Raw genomic sequence first — 24,596 nt, 5'->3', positions numbered from 1 at the left:
TTGGACTTTATATATCACAATTCTGAGAAAATATGTCAGAATTTTGAGATATAAACTCGCAATTATGTGTTATAAAGTCAGAATTCTGAGATATAAAGTCAGAATTGTACAACAATTACATGAATTATATGGGATCTAAGCATATTAGACATGCCCACATATTGTAAAAACAACAGAATTATGTAGTTGCATGATGTTTGATTATAAGTCCATCGACAATTGTTCTGGGATAATTTTATCCCAGAGTCAAAGTCTCAGTCTCTTTGGTTTGAAGTGATTTCAACACTGGGTCATTCATAGGTCTCCTTAAGGAGACTGGGGTCTGCTTTGTGTCTGTGTGGAGTCCAGCAGCTTCTCTGCTGTTATCTTGATCGAGCACCGAGCTTTAGCCATCTCTGAACCAATCAGTCTTTGGAACCAATCTAACATTGACACGTTCTTCCTTTAGTTGGGCTCATCTCTTTGAAGCCCGCATGGCCATAAAGTTCTTAGCTGGGGGTTTTCGTTGGTTAGCGTAGACTGGCTGGCGCCTGATTTTATGGCTCTGGATTGGTGATTTAAGTTCTGGAATGTTGAGTCCTGTGTGGAGTTATGTTTGAACAAAACACCTGGAAGCTTCATTTGTGTTTGATTCGCACTCAGTCGTTACACCAGTGTGGATCCTCTCATGTGATTTCAGATTTCCTGACTGATTGAATCTCTTGTCACAGTGTGAACACTTGTAAGGTTTTTCTCCAGTGTGAATTCTTTGGTGCAGTTTTAAACTGCCCGCTCTAATAAAAGTCTTCTCACACTCAAAGCACATGTACTCTCTCACACCAGTGTGAATTTTCTCATGTTTATGTAAATATGGCAGCTGTGAAAATCTCTTTCCACACACAGAACATGAATGCGGCTTCTCCTTCGTATGAACTGTCAGGTGTGTCTTCAGTTTTGATACACAGATAAATGTTTTGCTGCACTGATCACATGAGAACGGCTTCACTCCGGTGTGGATCCTCATGTGAACATTAAGGGATGATGATCGACTGAAATCTTTCCCACATTGATCACACTTAAACGGTTTCTCTCCAGTGTGAACTCTCATGTGTAGCTTCAGGTCACTTTTAATAGTAAAACTCTGTCCACACTGATCACACGCATGCGGTTTCTCTCCAGTGTGGTTCATCTCATGTCTTTTCAGAGATGATGATCGACTGAATCTCTTGTCACAGTGTGAACACTTGTAAGGATTTTCTCCAGTGTGGATCCTCTCATGTGTTTTCAGATTTGCTGACTGATTGAATCTCTCGTCACAGTGTGAACACTTGTAAGGTTTTTCTCCAGTGTGAATTCTCTGGTGCCGTTTTAAACTGCCCGCTGTAGTAAAAGTCTTCTCACACTCAAAGCACATGTACTCTCTCACACCAGTGTGTGTTTTCTCTGATGACCTAAGAAATGTTTTGCCACATTGATCACATGAGAACGGCTTCTCTCCGGTGTGGATCATCATGTGTTCTTTAAGGGATGAATATTGACTGAAATCTTTCCCACATTGATCACAATTAAACTGTTTCTCTCCAGTGTGAACTCTCATGTGTAGCTTCAGGTCACTTTTAAAAGTAAAACTCTTTCCACACTGATCACATGAGAACGGCTTCTCTCCGGTGTGGATCCTCATGTGAACATCAAGACCATATTTGAGTGTGAAACTCTTTCCACACTGAGTGCAGGTGAAAGATTTCTTGGCTCTTCTTTTCTTTAAAAATGTTTTTTTAGTCTTTGAGCGACTCAGAGGTTTTTCTCCAGGATTGACATGATGTTCCTCCTCCACTTCACTCAGTTCTTCACTCTCCTCCTTCACTTCACTCAGTTCTTCACTCTCCTCCTTCACTTCACTCAGTTCTTCACTCTCCTCCTCCTCTTCACTCAGTTCTTCACTCTCCTCCTCCTCTTCACTCAGTTCTTCACTCTCCTCGCTCTCTTCCATCAGGTCTGACGTGAAAGAAAAATTTATTAAATAAAATTCAGTACATCAAAATAATACAATGAAAGAAATACAAATTAAAAGGACATGAAAGTGAGCCCTAAAGTAATAGTAGAAAGTAGACAACTGTTTTAAATATTATGATAATTTGCTGCCTTTTTATGAATTGATTATCAGTTAACCCCCTGAGGTCGGCTATCGCGCCGGTGCGATAGGCTCGTTTTTTTCCGTATGAGTGCAAAAAAATAATAAAATAAAAATATTAATTTTTATCTTTTATGCTTGTTTTGTACATCAATCGATTCTGTTAAATGTGTATTATTTTTGTGTATACTCACAATAAAAACAAAGTGTTGTGCTTTTTGCCAAATAAAGAAAAATAAACATGATGCGAGTTCTGCCTACTCTCCGTCAGTGAAGTCAATTCTGAAACGCGTCCGAAAATTAGGGGTGGGGGAAAAAATTGATTCTTAGATGAATCGCGATTCGGGACGTGGACGATTCTGAATCGATTCACAAATGTCAAAAATCGATTTTCTAAAAAAAAAAAAAATTCTAATAACGTAACATTGACGGAACGCAAAAGGCGGAACTCTGAAGCGGACGTGCACGTGCGCGGACAGTCTGTGGCGTGCACATAACAGAGACGCGCACATAACGGACGCATGATGGCTAAGCGCCAAATGTGCAATGCCAGTCACAAAAAGTTACATTTTGACTGTAAGTTACTCTCTGCAGACGTTCATTCACTTTCTTTGTATAAGCTGTTTTTGATTGTGGTATACAGCAAAAATTTCAAGTCATAACTCTTTATTATTTAGTTGTGTACTATAAGTCAAGAGCGACTTTGTATGTAACTAATTATTCAGAATATGTGTAAGTCCACAAGCATTATACGTTATGATAGCTTCTGGTACATAATTCTATATTTTTGAACAAAAACTGTTTGTGAATTTGCTACAGCAAAATGTTTTTTTTTTTTGTATGAAGGATTATATTGCTCATTGGAAATAACAAGAGGATGTTGGTTAGAAGTCTATTATTAAATGCTACTATGCTAGAGATTCAGAATATGCTGAAGTTTGTATTAATTTACTACAAGTGTGCTACTACAAGCACACATTTCTTTTCCTGTTGGTTCTCAGCAATGTTGGGACATATGCTGGCAAATGTAACCTTACAGTTGACTTGCCAAATCACTTCCATTTGTTTTATTAATAAAATTTATATAGGAAGTATTAGAACTAAGTTCGTTACGGGTCATCATAAATACTTTGCTTTAAAAGTACCAAGTAAAAACATTTTTTCAATGTTTTTGATAAAAGGCACTTCCCTGAGAATTGAACTTAATAAATGTGAAAAAGACACTTTAATGTCTGTTATTATGTTTGTCATTCTGTATAGCAAAGCAGATGAGAGTAGATCATGATCAGAAACCTGATTAGAAATCATTATGAATAAAATCGAATTGTTTTGAATCGAAAATCTTTTTGAATCGAAAATCGATTTTGAATCGAATCGTGGCCTCAAGAATCGGAATCGAATCGTGAGATGGTAAAAGATTCTCACCCCTACCGAAAATGAACAATAACTCAGCGAATACTCAGTCAAACAGGCATACAGACACACAGGCATGAAGCTTGAATTCTCTTCTCTTAAATGAAGTAATTTATATAAAAAACAAATATTATCATGTTGTGAAATCTGTATTAAAAGAGAGCGAATCCAGTCGACCTCATTAGAGCTAATTCAAATGTAATGTGACTCCGCCTACGGAGAGCGTGCGCTATTCAAACGCAAATGAATGAGGCAATCCAAGCAAACCTGTGAACGCCCACATATCAGTTTATTCAGATCATTACTTTAACACCGTCTCACAGCACTGTGAGCAATAACAATAATGAAAAAAGTACCTCAGAAGTGCGGGTATATCGAGGAGCGAGCTGAGGAATACTGTAAGTTTTTTTTTCTTCTCACGTGAATCGGGTTTCTGTTTTTGATGAATGAACGGCAGAGATGCGCGCTGTTTACCACAGCTCGCAAAAAGACAGTTTAAATTTAAATCGCGTGTGTGAATAAATGAGGATGTTTTAGCAAACTGTATTACTATGAGTAAAAATCGACTGAAATATGTTTAAATAAAATGTAGGCTATTTGTATAAGCAATACGTATTAAACTGCAATTTTATATGCCCTAATATTTCATAAAAACAACGTTACAGTCAGGCGAAATATGAAAGACAACATTTTGTTGACTAGATTTGAGTACAGTTTTTACTGTAGAATATACTGAATATATATATCAAATAAGCTTTTGATGAAAAAAGTACCTCAGAAGTGCGGGTATATCGAGGAGCGAGCTGAGGAATACTGTAAGTTTTTTTTTCTTCTCACGTGAATCGGGCTTCTGTTTTTGATGAATGAACGGCAGAGATGCGCGCTGTTTACCACAGCTCGCAAAAAGACAGTTTAAATTTAAATCGCGTGTGTGAATGAATGATGATGTTTTAGCAAACTGTATTACTATACTGAGATGAGTAAAAATCGACTGAAATATGTTGAAATAAAATGTAGGCTATTTGTATAAGCAATACGTATTAAACTGCAATTTTATATGCCCTAATATTTCATAAAAACAACGTTACAGTCAGGCGAAATATGAAAGACAACATTTTGTTGACTAGATTTGAGTACAGTTTTTACTGTAGAATATACTGAATATATATATATCAAATAAGCTTTTGTTTAGCAATGTTTATATATATATATAAAATAAAGTCATCAACTAAGATGTTCGCTGTTCCAATTTTGGCTATATATTTAAACTAATTAATACATAGGCCTAAAATGTAGGCCTATAATCTTTTTTTTTTTTTTTACAAAGAAAGAGTACACTTGAAATATTGTTGAAATTTTAATTATTGTTGTAATTGTAACCTTTTTAATAAAATAGCAAAACATATTTACAAGATAGATGTAAGCAAAATCTTAAATGGTCAATATAAGTCTTCTTCTAATTTTTTGTCCTTGCATTGTGGCTCAGTCAGTCAGAGTCACACCTGAATGAATGGCTAATTTTGCAGAGTCATTATGCATAATGGGTGGGACATTTTGTATTCCAAGGTGTAAACCACTCCTCGTTCACGCCCACTCGCATAATGGCTTTCCAAGCAAAACCTGTTTTACATCAATTTAAATCAATGTATTGTTTTATCTGAACGATAAAGCAAGACTATTTTCACATAATTTTGAAGCCAGAACTCGAAGGAAGAACATCCATTTCTCAAAAGTCTTATTCATGCATATTTATTATGAGTTTTGAGGTCTTCTTTCAGCAACTTTCATTTTTAATTTTTTCAATAACCACGCATAAGCATTATTCTCTTAAAAATAAAAAAATATACATGCATGGTGATCACATATTTTGGTAGCCCTGTTTGTGCTATATAGAGTGAATTTACACCTTTGCCATTAACATGTTTATAAATAACTGAAAAAAGCACAAATGTCAGAGCATGTCAGAACACCTCCAGGGCCCAGAAAACACCTCAGACTCCAGAGGGTTAAAATAGTATGTTGATAATCAATATAAAAATGTCCCAAACCTCCCTTTACTGACCATTTGTTGAAGAAAAACCAAGAACATTGTGTACCATTTCATAGTTGAACTGTTTATCTAAATGTGATGAAGTGCTTGAATGTTTCTAACATGAATGTTCTTCAGCATCATGAATGAATGAAGAATAAACACCAACCTCTTTGTTCTTCAGGATCTTCAGTGTGTTTTATTCTGCAGGGTTCTGGATCACTCATGATCTCACTGTCCTCTTTAATAAACTCAGTCTTTGCAGATTTCAGCTCTTCCTGATGCTCTGATGCTCGTCTTCACTTGTAGCTGATGGGAATTTACAGCATTTATTGGATAATTGATGTGGGAGGAGCTTCACTGACCATGTGACTGATGTGGGAGGAGCTTCACTGACCATGTGACTGATGTGGGAGGAGCTTCGTTGATGATGCAATTGGTGTGGGAGGAGCTTCACTGATCTGCCCAAAATCAAAAATATATCAGTTACTGAGTTTGTTTTTATACTAACTGACACTTGAAAATTTCATTGAACGAGGGACATTTTTCTTCCAATTATTTTTAAAACATTATCGAATCTGAATCCAGGGACAAATCCCATTGTTGCCATATTTTGACACCAACTTTGAGATTGATATTTATTTTACTAAAAACGTTTTGAATTATTAATGGCCGTTCACACTAGACTTTTCCTTGCACTGACTTCCATTCATACGCATGTGAAAGTGGGACACCAGAAACACAACCTCAAGTGAATAACCCTGTGAGAAATAACAATCCATTCATTATTTGTATTGCTAATCCTAACATTGTTCTGTTTCTTCATTAAAATACAGGGATCTAGAAATAAATAAAAGAATATAACTAATTTAAATTCTTCCAAATATGAATAATGGTAAGAAAAACAGTTAAAATCATAAACACAGAAATAAATGTACATATAGTGGGCAACAAATCCCCTCAGTCTGCTGACACCAATGAAACGAGCTTTAAGTGTCCATTTACAGGAGATCTGAAGACATCAGCATAATAAATGAGGAGAAAACAGGAACTATTGTCATGAAATAAAGAGTGTTTTCAGCAGATCTGTTAATATTGATGAGCCTCAGACTATCAACACTCATTCAACAAGACATTCAGGATCATCAGCAGATCATCTCACTTTATTCTGAGTGTTTGCTGTTAGAAACACATCATTTGAGTCAGGATACATGATAAAAGCCTGTAAAAAACTCTATTGAAAGACAATACTCTTATTTCTCAAACTATAACATGGATAAAACATCAATAACACAAAACAATGACACTCATCTTCCTCAACCACTACAGATTACAGCAGCATAATGTCCAAATCAATCTAAATATATAGTTTGATCTTATAATAACTACATTAATCACTACACAGTAAATTTGAAATCCGGAAATCAACATCAATGTACATAATTTCAACACTTTAAAAGTGTAAATATGGGAACAACCCTCAAAGTATTAGTTCGACACTTTCAAGAGTGTTGCCTCTCGCAACACCGACGACACAGAGTTACAACATGAACACTAAGAGAGTGAAATATGAACACCTATTCTTCATTACCTACTTTAAAGAACTGTAAAATCAGGGCTTGAATTTCGGCGCGGGTATTGCGCATAATTTTAATCATTCCCGCAGGTCTCCCACTTATAATGCGGGAAATTCCCGCAAACATTGATTCACTTTAGCATGTAGGTTGTATTGGTAAATGAATCCACACAGATTATAAAATCAAATCAGTCATTTTAAAACTGTCTACGAGACGCAATTTCACAAACAGCGTGAGTGATTCAGCGGTGCTGCGTCTTCTATCTCTCGTCTCTCTAAATGTGTTGCACTAGGCAATCGTTAAGCGCGCTGCAAGCATTGCATCATGAGTAACGTAACTAAAGTTTACCATTTGCAGTCTTTTTTGAGTCTTACCAGTTTAAACATTCACGCGTATTTTAAACTTTTCGGTACTTGCGCGCTGTCTGAGAGATGTTGTTTTTCTGCACACATACATAGAGTAAAGCCGCCTCACACACAGCTCGCGGGTAACAAAAGTTATTTTTCGTGATTATATCGCTTTAACAGTCAAAAACATGCGAAAATTAGAGATGGTGCTCGATGCAGAGCTAAATGGGAGGAGCTAGAGCTCCAGCTCCTCCCCTCGCTGGAGCTTCAGCTCCACCTTGCTAAATTTAGTGAGCGGGGATTCGCTGCAGTGTCAAATGGGAGGAGCTAGAGCTCTAGCTCACTGTTGCTGGATCTAGTGCGAGTTCAACCGTGATGGAAGGACAAGTTTGTTTTGATGCGCAATATGCTGGCATACATCATACTGTATTTTTCTCTAATATTTGTCGTGATTATGATTAAATATTTATCGTTTCTGTGACAAACGCGTAAACACCTAATAAGAACATTGCTCACACTGTGTGTGTGTGTGTGTGTGTGTGTATGTGTGTGTGTGTGTGTTTCTAAAAACGGTTGAAACTTTTTATCTATGTATTATTTTATCTTTATAACGGTTTCGTTGTTTTCCTCACTTTTAAAGCTGCTTTGGACAAAAGCGTCTGCTATTATTATGTAAATTACTAGACTTAAAAGGCAATGTGAAAGCTTAGATAGGGCTATTTATTTTTTGTCCACCGCATTTACGTGTGTGTTATTTGTGAATTAATCTAAATCATCTGATTTCTGTTGAGTTGTTCAATGTTATGATACTGTACACAGCCTATTAATACATAATGAAAATGCTTTATTTTTTTTAGACACATTTATTATCATTAGCCTACTTTTGCCGGTGCTTGATGCTTGAACTGCACCCAGGATTGATTAACGTGCGATATTAGTCATTGCTTAAATGAATGACTAACGTTAAAAATATTTAGTCTATCGTAGATGGCCTACATTTAATGACATAAGGCCTATTTAAGTAGCCTTATCCAGCTCTTTACATTAGATAGACGAGTTAGCATTTTAATAACCTAATACCAAAATAAAGTTTAAATTAAGATGCTATAACCATAGGTTATGCTATTTCTATATAGCCTTATTCCACAAAGGACTGTTTATAAGGTGATAATCCGTTATACATGTAATAGGCTGAAGATTTGTGTATCTTCTGTTATAAAGACGAAGATTGACACTTCGTTAATGAAAAAAAAAAAAAAAAAAAAGAACATAAAAAATGAACAACTCAGGTTATGTTCTGTTAGATGTGTTTTTGTTTAATTATATCTAGGCAATGAAGATAGCCTATTAACAAATATACATTTTAATATATTATATAAAAAACATTATAGGACTATATAAAATATATTTAAAAATGATTAATTTTGCCTGGGGTTTATTTATATGTGGAAATAAATCTTAAATTGTTAAAATATTACATTTTATGTGCGCTGAAACTGATCATAAAACGTTTAAAAATAAAGAGCATTACAAAGCAATATTGTTCAAAGAGTAAAGCGCTATTCATTTATAATATTAACATTTAAGAGTTGATTTAATGTCTCACGTGGCTCATTATAGGCTCAACGTAAAGTAAGAGATCAATTCACATCAATTCCCCTCACAGATCTCAAACTTTAACTCTCGACTCGACATTCAGTAACAGTTCTCACACAAACATCGAGACAATCACACAAACGAACACAAACTCGCTCAGGTCTGAATGAACTCAACATATTCTCCTCATGCTCGCTGCTGCTGCACTAAATGTTTATTTCAGGAGGAAGACGCCAGAAAAGACGCACAAGTATCGCTGTGATCGATGAAAACAATACAGAAATGAGTCTGTCGCTTAATCAAACTGTATAAAGTGTGTGTGGTGGTTGTGTAAATGTGAGAAATACCGTGAACTGCTCTCCTCACCTCAGAAGACTCGACGCTGAAACTTTTCTTTTTCTTCTTCTGGTGTTTAATGGCGGATTGGCAGACCAACATAAATGGTGCATTTCAGCCACCTACTGATCTGGAGTGTGGAGTATACTTGGCTTTGGAAGAAAAAAAAATTCTATTTATTATTCCTGTTTTATTTAGATATTTAAATATTAATTCATGAATTCTTGATTGTCTTGACCCATTTACTAACAATACTTATATTGAAATTGTATCAACTCCCATCCATCGTAACTCTTGACTTAACTGTTGTCTCTCCCTTTCATATGCAGCACTTTCTAAAATAATATGCTGCACTGTTTCTAAATCATCACAATTATCACAGTTTCCTGTATCATGCTTCCCTATTTTATAAAGACTATAATTTAATGCAGTGTGACCAATTCTTAACTTTGTAATAATGACATCTTTATTCCTATTTCCATATCTTGTCCTCTCATTTCCAACCCGTTCCTGAATTTGATAAATATGGGATGATTATAGTATCAAAATGATTAACACGCGCAAGCACACTTATAAATTAACTTGATACATGATGTTGCAGAAATGTTTTATCCATGCCTTTCAACTTGTGTGTGCAAAATTCAAAATTGAATGAATGTGAAGCAATTTGTACAAATAGAGACATTTTTGTGAATACAAATGTTTTCCTTTGTATTAGTGTATCATAATTTGCACATGCAACACAGAAGATGTGCATGTGTGGATCAGGTGACACGCGTGCATTCATTGACGTCTTTTCTGAGTCGATCTCATTTGATTAATTTGGATTTTGAGACTTTCTTTTCGAGGTTTTTAAGCATTTCACAGCCCACACACAAACAACTACAAATGAATAGGCATGGTGCTAATTATTAATGTGTGCACAACTACCCATCTATTTGACAAATTCACAAATGTGCGTCACTACATTTAAACTAATACAATACAACTGTACAATACAACGTGCAAAATCCAAAATCACATTAATGTATTTTGTACAAATAGAGACATAGTTGTTAATACAAAACCTCAATTTTTTATTAATGTAGGCCAGAATTTGTGCATGCAACAAGTAAGATGTGTATTTGTGGACGAGGTGACACGCGTGCATTCATTGACTCGTTTCTGAGCCGATCCTATTTGATTCATTTGGATTTTTGGACATTTTGAGACTTTCATTTCGCAGGTTGAGGAAGATGAGGAAGAACGCTTGAGGAAGAATGAGGAAGAACGCTTGATTTCGCTGCCGTTGTCTGTTTTAGCGGAATACTGCCATCTAGTGGTAGCAGGTTTTCTCAGACAGCTGTGTGTGTGGATCATGCAAGGCGAAACCTTATGTCCCTGTAGCGTTAATAGAGTGATTCTGACTGGTCAATTTAGCTCAAAGGGATTATTAATTAATTTATAGGGAATTCGAAAGAATCACTTATTACAACCGAGCAAATGACTCGTTCGCGGTTCATTTGAACTGGCTGTAATTCTTCAACGGATATAAATATCCAAACTATAGTGAAACACTATAGTTAACAAGGTAACTTAGATCAGCAGTTTAAGACATTAATGTTGTAAGCACATAACACAAGTAACACTTCTCTTAAAAAAAACAAGACTTTATTGATTATTCTAACACAGACTAAAACTAATATCTAACACAAACACACGCGCACACACACACGAGTTGCAGAAAGGAAGAGAGTGAGGAAAGAGTGAGTTTAAGAGTGAGACGATGAAATCCCAAGATTCTATGCACTTATAAGACATAACCTGAACGAACCATCAATCATTAATTTAACCCTTCTTAGGCGGGCTATTAAATCAATACAATACACCAGTTCAGCTTTTGGTCTGGAGGTTACTTGCTTGTGTTGCGTAGGGATTCCCTTTTGTCGGCGTTCGTTGGTTGGTTGATGTCCTCGTGCTTGAACAGATGTCTGGGGCGGCCAATCACGTGGTGTGCTGGCGAATGAATGAAAGTCTTTGTTGAAGCTGGCTTTGCAGAAGAAACGTGGGCCGAAATCTTGTGACAAAACTTAACTTAGAACTAGGGTTGGGTACCGAAACTCGGTTCCAATAGGGAACCGGTTCCGACGTAAACGGTAGTAACCAGACCGAATAAGAACGAAACTTTCGGTGCCTGATTTCGGTGCCTGACGTTTTTTACCGCCCCCTATAAAACATCTCGCGGCACGAATGATCCAATAATAAAACATCTCCAGTTAACCAGCAGAGCATTCATTTAGTTCGTTTGTTAAATAAGAGATCTAGCTCTGAAATGTGTTTTTTAAATCAAGTGATCAAAGTGCTCAAAGTGCCCGTTGCCGCTGCGATCAGTGGCGCGGATACAGTGTTTTCTCGTGGCTCGCGCACACACTTTGCTTCACTCGGACGCGCGCTTCAATACGTTGCGGAGATCGATCTATTTATGAGGCGCCGTTTATATGATTATGTGCGCGGAGAGTTTGTGTGTGTGTGCTCGCGTCTCAGATGAGTATGTGCGCGGAGAGTTTGTGTGTGTGTGCTCGCGTCTCAGATGAGTATGTGCGCGGAGAGTTCCGCGCGTCTCGTGTGTGTAGAGTTTGCGTGTGTGTGCGTGAGCGACTTTAGAAGTTGTGCATTTCATATGTATTAGTTTGTTTGAGCATTCAGTAGTATACATGTATGTGTGACTACCTAGTACATGTGTATGCAAGGGTTTCATATGTGCGTGAATGAAGTTTGATTTAAGCCCTAGACGGCGCCTCATATCTATTCGTTCTGGTGAAATCTCAAAATATAATGGACACAAAGTGTCCCTGCTTGATATACAACCACTGATGAGCATAATCGGTTTAAAAAATAAATAAATAAAAAAATACGAATGCGGATTAGAACCCAAAACCTCTGACACGCTTGACTAAAGTTCAAGTTCAGCTGCCAGTGTTCCTCTTCGGGGTAAGTCTAGTATTTTAATGCCAACTGCAAATCTTGAATATCAAGTATGAAGTATATCAATATCAAGTATATTTATATGGCTATACTGTGTGTTAAATATTTCTGCTCAGTGTCAGATATTTCTCTGTTTTGTAAAAGTCATAATATGAGAAGACAAAATTTTGATCTTAACTCAAGAGTTTTGTGCTACATCAGTAGCCTTTTAAAGGGCACAATTTTTAATTTAATCAGAAATCAGAAAATCTTTTTCAGAAAATCACACACACACACACACACACACACACACACACAGAGGTATTATTTTTTTTGATAAAGTGTGTGCGGTTTAGTTTTCTTAAGTACCGTTTCAAGAACCGTTTAAGCACCAGAACCGTTTGAAAAATACCGAGTAGGTACTGGTATCGGATAAAACCTAACCAATACCCAACCCTACTTAGAACTGAGACTCACAACGGAAAATAAGAAACTAAGAAAAGAAAGGAAATTGAGATGAGAGTAGTTAGATGGCTTGAATGAAGTTGTTGAACCCGTTCTTCTGATCTTGATTTGGGTTCTTTGTCTCTGCGCTTCTACATGGTTACTGTCTTTCTGTTCTCTTCTCCCTTCGCGCACCTTTTCAACCTTGTTGAAAATTCTTTCACCGAGAGAGCGCGCAAACTTTGTTCGGGTCTAAGATTTTTAAACTCACATGTTTGTCCAGCATCCTAAGAGAACTGACCAATTAAGACACTGGCTTAATTTAGGAGGTGGCGTTCTCTTCATCTCTTATCATAAATCAAGCTTATCTGTGCTCTCCTTACTCTCTAAGCTCTAGCAGAGAGGAAAGAGGCCACAGTTTAGACATTATTACTATTATAAGAATACAGAACATTTCACACAAATTTCACGCAAGCCATCTTTTGAATTAAGAACATACGATCGTAGCGATAGGAAGCACGACACACTTTCATTCAAGCATCTAATAGTTACAACAATTACATGAATTATATGGGATCTAAGCATATTAGACATGCCCACATATTGTAAAAACAACAGAATTATGTAGTTGCATGATGTTTGATTATAAGTCCATTGTCAATTGTTCAGGGATAATTTTATCCCAGAGTCAAAGTCTCAGTCTCTTTGGTTTGAAGTGATTTCAACACTGGGTCATTCATAGGTCTCCTTAAGGAGACTGGGGTCTGCTTTGTGTCTGTGTGGAGTCCAGCAGCTTCTCTGCTGTTATCTTGATCGAGCACAGAGCTTTAGCCATCTCTGAACCAATCAGTCTTTGGAACCAATCTAACATTGACACGTTCTTCCTTTAGTTGGGCTCATCTCTTTGAAGCCTGCATGGCCATAAAGTTCTTAGCTGGGGGGTTTCGTTGGTTAGCGGAGACTGGCTGGCGCCTGATTTTATGGCTCTGGATTGGTGATTTAAGTTCTAGAATGTTGAGTCCTGTGTGGAGTTATGTTTGAAAAAAACACCTGGAAGCTTCATTTGTGTTTGATTCACACTCAGTCGTTACACTAGTGTGGATCCTCTCATGTGATTTCAGATGTGATGAGTTACTGAATCTCTTGTCACAGTGTGAACACTTGTAAGGTTTTTCTCCAGTGTGGATCATCTCATGTGATTTCAGATGTGATGACTGACTGAATCTCTTGTCACAGTGTGAACACTTGTAAGGATTTTCTCCAGTGTGGATCCTCTCATGTGTTTTCAGATTTGCTGACTGATTGAATATCTTGTCACAGTGTGAACACTTGTAAGGTTTTTCTCCAGTGTGAATTCTCTGGTGCAGTTTTAAACTGCCCGCTGTAGTAAAAGTCTTCTCACACTCAAAGCACATGTACTCTCTCGCACCAGTGTGAGTTTTCTCATGTCTATGTAAATATTGCAGCAGTGAAAAACTCTTTCCACACACAGAACATGAATGTGGCTTCTCCTTCGTATGAACTGTCAGGTGTGTCTTCAGGTTTGATGCACAGACAAATGTTTTGCCGCATTGATCACATGAGAACGGCTTCTCTCCGGTGTGGATCCTCATGTGTTCTTTAAGGTGTGAAGATCGACTGAAATCTTTCCCACATTTATCACACTTAAACTGTTTCTCTCCAGTGTGAACTCTCATGTGTATATTCAGTGTACTTTTAACAGCAAAACTCTGTCCACACTGATCACACGTGTACGGTTTCCCTCCAGTGTGGATCCTCTCATGTGACCTCAGATATGCTGGCTGACTGAATCTCTTGTCACAGTGTGAACACTTGTAAAGTTTTTCTCCAGTGTGAATTCTCTGGTGCAGTTTTAAACCATTTGCTGTAGTAAAAGTCTTCTCACACTCAAAGCACATGTACTCTCTCACACCAGTGTGTGTTTTCTCGTGTCTATGTAAAGTTTGACGCTGTGAAAAACTCTTTCCACACACAGAACATGAATGTGGCTTCTCCTTCGTATGAACTGTCAAGTGTTTCTTTAGCTCTGATACACAAATAAATGTTTTCCCGCACTGATCACATGTGAACGGCTTCTCTCCGGTGTGGATCATCATGTGTAATTTAAGGGATGATGATCGACTGAAATCTTTCCCACATTTATCACACTTAAACGGTTTCTCTCCAGTGTGAACTCTCATGTGTAGCTTCAGTGTACTTTTAACAGCAAATCTCTTTCCACACTGATCACACGAGAACGGCTTCTCTCCGGTGTGGATCATCATGTGAACATCAAGACCATATTTGCTTGTGAAACTCTTTCCACACTGAGTGCAGGTGAAAGATTTCTTGGCTCTTCTTTTCTTTAAAAATGTCTTTTTAGTCTTTGAACGACTCAAAGGTTTTTCTCCAGGTTGGACATGATGTTCCTCCTCCACTTCACTCAGTTCTTCACTCTCCTCGCTCTCTTCCATCAGGTCTGACATGAAATAAAAATGTATTAAATAAAATTCAGTACATCAAAATAATACACTGAAAGAAATATAAATTGGACATGAAAGTGAGCCCTAAAGTAATAGTAGAAAGTAGACAACTGTTTTAAATATTATGATAATTTGCTGCCTTTTTATAAATTGATTATTTATCAGTTAAAATAGTATGTTGATAATCAATATAAAAAATTTTCAAACCTCCCTTTACTGACCATTTGTTGAGGAAACCAAGAACATTCTGTACCGTTTCATAGTTAAACTGTTTACCTAAATGTGATGAAGTGCTTGAATGTTTCTAACATGAATGTTCTTCAGCATCATGAATGAATGAAGAATAAACACCAACCTCTTTGTTCTTCAGGATCTTCAGTGTGTTTCATTCTGCAGGGTTCTGGATCACTCATGTTCTCTCTGTCCTCTTTAATAAACTCAGTCTTTGCAGATTTCAGCTCTTCCTGATGCTCTGATGCTCGTCTTCACTTGTAGCTGATGGGAATTTACAGCATTTATTGGAGAACTGCTGTGGGAGGAGCTTCACTGATGACAAATTTCAGGAGATCTAATAAATGAGGTGAAAACAGGAACTATTGTCATGAAATAAAGAGTGTTTTCAGCAGATCTGTTAATATTGATGAGCCTCAGACTATCAACAAGCCATTCAGGGTCATCAGCAGATCATCTCACTTTATTCTTTCAGCTCTTCCTGATGCTCTGATGCTCGTCTTCACTTGTAGCTGATGGGAATTTACAGCATTTATTGGAGAATTGCTGTGGGAGGAGAAAAATATATCAGTTACTGAGTTTGTTTTTATACTAACTGACACTTGAAAATTTCCTTGAATGAGGGACATTTTTCTTCCAATTATTATTTTTAAAACATTATCGAATCTGAATCCAGGGACAAATCCCATTGTTGCCATATGTTGACACCAACTTTGAGATTGATATTTATTTTACTAAAAACGTTTTGAATTATTAATGGCCGTTCACACTAGACTTTTCCTTGCACTTACTTCCATTCATACGCATGTGAAAGTGGGACACCAGAAACAAAAGCTCAACCGAATAACCCTGTGACAAATAACAATCCATTCATTATTTGTATTGCTAATCTTAACATTATTCTGTTTCTTCATTAAAATACAGGTATATAAAAATAAATAAAAGAATATAACTAATTTAAATTCTTCCAAATATGAATAATGGTAAGAAAAACAGTTAAACATCATAAACACAGAAATAAATGTAGGCTACATATAGTAACCAGCAAATTCCCTCAGTATGCTGACACCAATGAAATGAGCTTTAAAGGAGCTGTATGTAAGAAATCTATTTCAATTAATCATAAAATGGCCCTGATGTGTCACTAGACATTAACCCTCTGAGGTCGGCAAACGCGCCGGCGCGTTTTGCCGGATTTTCTCCACATTGCAGCACTATAAACTTAAATTACTCCGTCCTTTATGGTCATACAGAAAAAAGAAATATAAAAAAAGAATCTGTGATATTTCTACTTTTGTATGTGTCCACTTACAATCAAATCAAAACATTGCTCAAAACTTTTTTTTGTAAAATAAAGAAAATAAACAGGGTGTGCGTTCTGCCTCTCCGTCGCGGTGAACTTTTTTTTCTTGAGCACGTCTATAAACTGAAACAAAACTCAGTGAATACTTGTCACACATTTATGAGCCATATACCTTTATAAACATTTAAGTGTGTACTTTTAAATAATCGGATTCAAAACGAAAACAAATATTCTCTCTTTAAGTAATTTGTATAAAACCAACAAGATGTCCAGCTTCTCAAACGCTTGCTCATTACAGTTAATTTGGCCACGCCTACTCGCGCAAAAGATATTCACATGCAAATCTCCACATGGAACGCGAACTCGCTCATTACCTCAACAACAAAATACTTCACTTTACTTTTCATCGAGTTTGAAAGACGTGCCTGAGCTTACATTGGATTTAGGCTACCTCAGAAGAAGAAGAACGCGATTTGAAGACAAGAAAGATGTAAGGTAAGAAATTCTTACATAGCCTAGTTTGTTATTGTTGCAAATGTCACGTTGCAGTTGAACTGTTGCTAGATATATGGGGAATATTATAATATTTAGACCCGTGTTTACTGTGTTTGTGGAAATCTGCTCAAACATAGATATGTTTATGGTAACCATAATGTTTTATATTTGAGCGTGATCGCGTTTGAATGTATCATATTTTGAATAGCGATCACGTTTGAATGTATCATATTTTGCAAGCGATCGCGTTTGAATGCATCATATTTTGCAAGCGATCGCGTTTAAATGTATCATATTTTATATGAAAGCAAAACGCACCAAACGGCTTCATGTTTTTATTATCTCATTTCATATCATCATAAAGGATTGAAACATTTGAAGTAACATGATAATCAATGTATTTTTCTCTAGCTTAGTTGTTACTGAAATCTTTTGGAAGATTTATAGGCTGTTATAGGTTATTTATTGTTATTATTATTTTATCCGCACTGCGCATATACCTTTATGCCTACAAGGCACAACAAACCTGGTGTTCATTATATTATATATCGTTGGAAACGTGTGTGTGTGTATTCTGTGAATTTTAAAAAGGAATTTTAACCAGAAAAATCTAATATTTATTTCCAAAATCGTGCAGGCCTTTCTCTTGATATCAGTATGTTCACTTTTTTTTTTTCAGGGCCCAGATGCCACTGAGGACTTCAACATTCACATGAGTCTCAGTACGTGAACATGGTAAAGTGAAAATCTTGGAAATGAAAGGTATGTACAATGTTTTTAGGAAAGGTCTCTGTCTTTGAAGTGCTTTTTTGGCATTTGTTGTGTATCTTTGGATTATGTTGTGTTGTAAATAAATCCAAACAATGTAAAAGCCATTCTTTTTTAAATCTCCTCATTTACAGTATTGTGCAAGGTTGCTCAGAATGATAGGGGCCTGATAGCTCCTAATAGGGCCGTTAGGGGAGGTTCTTTGTCTTTCTCAGGTGTGAAAAGCTTACATATTAATGAGCTCTAAAAGCATAAAGCTTTTTCACACAAAACACGACAATATATTGTCTTATCTGAATGAGCAGTCAGGGTGATTTTCACATAGTTTTGCAGCAAATATTCTAGTCTATGTCATACAATTTTCAAAAGTCGTGTGAAGAAATAATCAGTATGGGTTTCATGGCCTTATTTCAGTGAGAATTTTTTTTTTGTATTTTCAAAAACCATGCATAAATGTCATTATCTCAAATCTACAAACTTTTACATACATGCTGCTGATATATTATTGTAGCAGTTTGTGCTGAATACAGTGTAATTAGACTTTAGCCATGAAAAAATCACAAGTAACAGAAATAACCAGAAATGTCAGAGCATGTCAGAACACCTCCAGGGCCCAGAAAACAGCTCAGACCTCAGAGGGTTAAGAAATCATGTTCATTTCAAATACTTATATCACTGACAACAGTAGTATGGCTAGAATATTGTCATTTAAAAAGTGGACTTGCAGCCCTCAACTGATGTTGATGTTGTCATTTTGTGTTTTGGCCTGACGCGCCTCCCTCCATCTATCTACCACTCACGAAGTCAGTAGTGTTTCGGGATCCGGGTTGCCAGCTTTGCTCTAACCTACCCTAACTCTAGTCTTGGCCAACTCTAGTCTTGCTTGGCCAACTTTTACTTGATGTCAATGGACATTTCATATATTCATGACAGTCGAACAAAGTTATGCATGTTCGTGCAAAGTAACGTAACATTAGCTCACATGGACGTATGCTAACAATAGCAATGCATTATAGGAGCCGGTTTCTCTGTCATTATGCTGAGACGCTGAGGAAAACAACATTAGCACGCCCATTATGGCAATTTGAAACGTAATTGAGACAGAAGCCTAACTTTACCTCAGAAAAAAATATTCGTCATTCGTTCTTCACGTACAGTATATCGTGGACTAAGTTACTCATGCTTCAAGTTGACCTGTATGACCATTGAAGCAGCCTACGTTTCTGCTGAATCCTGCAGCTTATCTGGCAACCTCGAGTCAGGGGGTAGGGGGAGGGGATACACCGCTCTACAGTATTTTTAAAGTGATGGCAGTACCAGTTTTGGCCACAATCCTACATACGGTTCCTTTAAGTGTCAATTTACAGGAGATCTGAAGACATCAGCATAATAAATGAGGTGAAAACAGGAACTATTGTCATGAAATAAAGAGTGTTTTCAGCAGATCTGTTAATATTGATGAGCCTCAGACTATCAACACTCATTCAACAAGCCATTCAGGATCATCAGCAGATCATCTCACTTTATTCTGAGTGTTTGCTGTTAGAAACACATTATTTGAGTCAGGATACATGATAAAAGCCTGTAAAACTGCTCTACTGAAAGACAATACTCTTATTTCTCAAACTATAACATGGATAAAACATCAATAACACAAAACAATGACACTCATCTTCCTCAACCACTACAGATTACAGCAGCATAATGTCCAAATCAATCTAAATATATAGTTTGATCTTATAATAACTACATTAATCACTACACAGTGAATTTGAGATCCGGAAATCAACACCAATGTACTTAATTTCAACACTTTAAATGTGTAAATATGGGAACAACCCTCAAAATGTTAGTTCGACACTTTCAAGAGTGTTGCCTCTCGCAACACCGACACAGAGTTACACCATGAACACTAAGAGAGTGAAATATGAACACCTATTCTGCATTACCTACTTTAAAGAACTGTAAAATACACTGACAAATCATGTAATCTGAAAAAAAAAAAAATCACTTTGAAATAAACACATCACTTTATATTACTCTTTAAAAACTTTATTTCAAAACAATCCAGAAATTTTAATTGTAGGCTAACCTTAGTCTGGGATCATAAAAGTGGCTTTCTCAATTAAATTAATAACATTTTATATGCGCAGAAACTGAAAATGATCAGATAAAGATCACCACAAAGCACTATTGTTCCAAGAGTAAAACACTATTCATATTTATTAGTATTGATTTAATGTCTCACGTGGCTCATCATAGGCTCAAAGTAAAACATTTAGCAGTATCTTTTCCTCTAATAAATCATTGCTATGCATTTAAAATTAGTTTAATATTATATATCTATTAAAATTACAGCTTAATAACATTTAGATTTTTAAATCATTTTAATCAAACACTGGTGAAACAACCACTTATGTCTATGGTGACTTGATAGCTAGGACTGTAACTGTAGCTAGTTGAGAATAGGTGACCACTGGTGCATCGGTAAGAATACAATCCAATGCTCTAATGCTCTTCAATGGATTCATTGACAGCCAGCAGATGATTATCTGTCTTCGTGAGTATATAGTATGATGCAATAAGTAAAGCTACTAAATGGTATCCTAATTACTACAACTTTCCCTTCAAGTAACTTTAGCTGCTTATATAACCAAATAATATACCAGATAGCACACATATTAGCTAATAACTATACAATGTCAGGTGAGTCCACACATAAACACACTAGTAGTGTAATTAAAATAGCCCCACATCATCACATAGCCTTCACCATACCTAGAGATTGGCATGGTTTTATTTCAGTTAGCCTACTAGCTGGTTTGATTTGCATTGAGAGATGATCTTATGGAAAGTACTCCATGCCAATCTCGAGGTACGGTGAAGGCTATGTGATGATGTGGGGCTATTTTAATTCCAGAGGCCAAGGGAACTTTATCAGGATGCATAGTATCCTGGATCCATGAAGTAACTGGCCTTTAAAAATAAAAATCTGCCTGCATCTATGGGAATTTAACATAAGGGTGTCCAAACTTATGCACCCTGTATTTTAAGGAAGAACATTTATTTATTTACGATACTGTTAGAAATGTATTTTCTCTATCTCAGCTTTGTCCATAAAAAAAGGCTCTGTCTTGTACAGTGAAAAGGCTTTGCTTGCAAATTCCTTTTGTATGTATGTAAGGCAACATCTGTTTTACATTAGAGAGGACCCTTAGATTGTGAAGGAGAAGGGCTCTCGTTCTTTTCCATAAATGGTATAGAAAAGCTTTCGGACCACAAGGCTCAGAAGGAAACTTTACCGGATATTTACCATTTATAGGATTGTTATATAAGTATGTATATCTGATATGATATCATGGATCTTTTCATTGGTTAAGATTGTGATACTCCCTATACATTTTCAGTATATATTCTTTGTTCAAAATACTGGAAGCTGAGCTATTTTTCTGAGCTTCCCAGTGCTGGTTTTCTTTCTTTCTTTTTGTTTTATTCATTCACTACCTAAATAAAGGACAGAGAGAAAAAGCCACTTTGTGTTGGAATTTCTTTATATTCTGACAGATAAATTATTTATTCACAAAGAAAATTGGTGTCCTTAAATTTTTTAAATTAAGGCATTAAGGCATTATTCAATTTCCAAAGGAGGTTTTTTTATTCCTCTTTTTAGTCAACTTTAGTATGGGTGTCTAAACTTATGCATAGCACTGTATATGTAAACATTAAGACCAGGGTACTCACATGTCTCTGAACGTACACATGCACAGATAACGGCACAGAAGACAACTATGCACTTCAGAAATATCTACGATGTGCTGCCCGTGGTCACTCTCTCACTACTAACTCAAAACGAAACCTTCTTCTTCTTCTTCTTCTTATTCTTCATCTTCTTTTTTGGATTTTTACAGCAGCTGGCATCCTTTGAGTTGCATTACTGCCACCTTTCGGTTTTATATATCCTTTTTTTTTTCATTCATACTAAATCCGCCTATCTAATCCAGTTATCCTCAAAAAAACAAATAACCATTTCCTACCCTCCGCACTCTCTCCATACCCCAATAAACTTTTTAATGTATTTTCTACCCGTCCTATTTTTTTTAACTGTGTTATCATTTCTCTTCTTTCCTGTGCAAATTTCCTGCATGTTGTAAGAATATGTTCTACTCTTTCAGCTTCCTGACAATGCTCACACATTCCTGTAGGATGTTTTCCTATAATTAACAGTGTACCGTTAAGATTGCTATGCCCAATTCTCAGTCTGCTTGTTATCACCTGCTCTTTCCTCTTTGTTCCCCTACTTCTTGATATACCTACTTTGCTTTGAATTTAATGTAAATGTCTCCCTTTTATTGCATTATCCCAGCTCTGTTGCTTTATACTTCTCCACACCTTTCCCCTCTAATCTCCTTTTTTAACTGCTTCTTTTGCCACCTTATCCGCTTTCTCATTTCCCTGAATTCCAGAGTGTGCAGGGAGCCACAGAAATATGTCATTTTTCCCCTGTCTAACGAGTCTTGAGTTCACAAATAACACTTCATACAAAATGTCTAGATGACTTTTAGTTACACCTGTCTTCATGCTTATAAGAGCTGCCACAGAGTCACTACATATTAAGATTTCCTTCTCACTAACATGTCCATTCCAACGCCATCAATATGGCAAACAGTTCAACTGATTCAGGCCAATCACACAACAATTACACCCGTTAGGTCATTATATAAACAGGCATTAAAAGTAATGGACCAGAAACCTGTAAGATGGCACCATTGCCTCATTCTAAGGAAGCATAATGTTTAGAGTTTTGACAATTTTGTAAATTATTCATTTCTAAACCTACTTTTTAAATGTGTTGACAACCTCGCACCAGAAATATTCTGTCAACTAGTAGTGAAACAAAAGAGCGGAATAAGAACTAGAGGCACAATAAGTGGAAACTGTACAGCCGCAAAACGTAGAACAACATTTGGTCAGACATCATTTTCAGTAAGAGGCATAAAATTGTGGAAAACATTAACAGAGCTCAAGGTTTTTAATGCACATTTACAGCAATGGCTGAAACTGAAACAATTGTGTGAACACTGACTGTACAGGATACAACACAACGCATACAAACATAAAGTTTCCTGTTTTTGTATTGTTAAATGTGTCTAGATTTCTACATCTATTTAAGCCCATATCTTATTGCATGTATAGGATGTATTTATTGTATGTATTTTAATAGTTATAATCTTTTAAATTCAATAATTTCTGTTTTAATTTTACAAGCCTAACCAGGGACAGGGTTTGCAAATTAGTCATGAATATAATAAACCTGCATGCATGGCATCTACTTTGTATTCTTTATAAATCAATGTTCAATGCATTTGTCCCTGTTAAATAAACAATAAATAAATAGTGTAACTGTTTAAATCTAAATGTGATGAAGTGCTTGAATGTTTCTAACATGAATGTTCTTCAGCATCATGAATGAATGAAGAATAAACACCAACCTCTTTGTTCTTCAGGATCTTCAGTGTGTTTCATTCTGCAGGGTTCTGGATCACTCATGTTCTCACTGTCCTCTTTAATAAACTCAGTCTTTGCAGATTTCAGCTCTTCCTGATGCTCTGATGCTCGTCTTCACTTGTAGCTGATGGGAATTTACAGCATTTATTGGAGAATTGCAGTGGGAGGAGCTTCACTGATGACGAATTTCAGGAGATCTAATAAATGAGGTGAAAACAGGAACTATTGTCATGAATTAAAGAGTGTTTTCAGCAGATCTGTTAATATTGATGAGCCTCAGACTATCAACACTCATTCAACAAGCCATTCAGGATCATCAGCAGATCATCTCACTTTATTCTGAGTATTTGCTGTTAGAAACACATTATTTGAGTCAGGATACATGATAAAAGCCTGTTAAACTGCTCTACAGATAAATAATTACAGAAGCATAATATGTACATTTGAATAGTTACATTTTATGACAATCACGAAGTACTTAAATTGTTAAATATTACATTTTGTGTGCGCTGAAACTGATCATAAAACGTTTAAAAATAAAGAGCATCACAAAGTAATATTGTTCAAAGAGTAAAGCGCTATTCATTTATAATATTAACATTTAAGAGTTGATTTAATGTTTCACGTGGCTCATTATAGGCTCAACGTAAAGTAAGAGATCAATTCACATCAATTCCCCTCACAGATCTCAAACTTTACCTTGACATTCAGTAACAGTTCTCACACAAACATCGAGACAATCACACAAACGAACACAAACTCGCTCAGGTCTGAATGAACTCAACATATTCTCCTCATGCTCGCTGCTGCTGCACTAAATGTTTATTTCAGAAGGAAGACGCCAGAAAAGACGCACAAGTATCGCTGTGATCGATGAAAACAATACAGAAATGAGTCTGTCGCTTAATCAAACTGTATAAAGTGTGTGTGATGGTTGTGTAAATGTGAGAAATACCGTGAACGGCTCTCCTCACCTCAGAAGACTCGACACTGAAACTTTTCTTTTTCTTCTTCTG

General features: G+C 36.3%; 2 protein-coding genes across 4 annotated transcripts in view; both read right to left on the bottom strand.

Moving 5' to 3' along the window:
- Positions 1 to 24,596, bottom strand: part of LOC308700561 (CD276 antigen homolog) — a 1,553,888-nt gene that overhangs the window by 558,782 nt on the left and 970,510 nt on the right. The window lies entirely within an intron of this gene.
- On the bottom strand, positions 192 to 24,596 carry LOC308693968 (uncharacterized protein). Of its 3 annotated transcripts, XM_081371162.1 has the most exons (7): positions 24,555 to 24,596; positions 23,565 to 23,777; positions 15,972 to 16,055; positions 15,634 to 15,846; positions 5,950 to 6,013; positions 5,722 to 5,861; positions 192 to 1,974 (listed from the first exon to the last, which is right to left on the bottom strand). In XM_081371162.1, the coding sequence occupies exons 6-7, from the start codon at positions 5,777 to 5,779 to the stop codon at positions 590 to 592; spliced, it is 1,443 nt and encodes a 480-aa protein (XP_081227288.1). In that variant the 5' UTR covers positions 5,780 to 5,861; positions 5,950 to 6,013; positions 15,634 to 15,846; positions 15,972 to 16,055; positions 23,565 to 23,777; positions 24,555 to 24,596; the 3' UTR covers positions 192 to 589. The 3 variants fall into 3 exon arrangements, with proteins under 3 accessions (XP_081227288.1, XP_081227290.1, XP_081227289.1); XM_081371164.1 differs by lacking the exons at positions 15,634 to 15,846; positions 15,972 to 16,055; positions 23,565 to 23,777; positions 24,555 to 24,596 and adding an exon at positions 9,439 to 9,486; XM_081371163.1 differs by lacking the exons at positions 15,634 to 15,846; positions 15,972 to 16,055; positions 23,565 to 23,777; positions 24,555 to 24,596 and adding an exon at positions 9,439 to 9,486 and having other exon boundaries at positions 5,722 to 6,013.

This window comes from Scardinius erythrophthalmus (assembly GCF_964197995.2).
Source record: "Scardinius erythrophthalmus genome assembly, chromosome: 1".
In the NCBI taxonomy this organism is placed as follows: Eukaryota; Metazoa; Chordata; class Actinopteri; order Cypriniformes; family Leuciscidae; genus Scardinius; species Scardinius erythrophthalmus.
Note: the sequence above shows the minus strand (reverse complement) of the source record. Positions and strands in the feature narration are given on the sequence as shown.

What these genes read in the sequence shown, in the direction of transcription:
- LOC308693968 (XM_081371162.1), bottom strand. Translation starts at nt 5,779, where the DNA reads ATGAGTGATCCAGAACCCTGCAGAATAAAACACACTGAAGATCCTGAA. An exon ending in AGATCCTGAAGAACAAAGAG is followed by an intron (nt 1,975 to 5,721) that starts GTTGGTGTTTAT and finishes CTTTCACGTCAG; the next exon opens with ACCTGATGGAAGAGAGCGAG.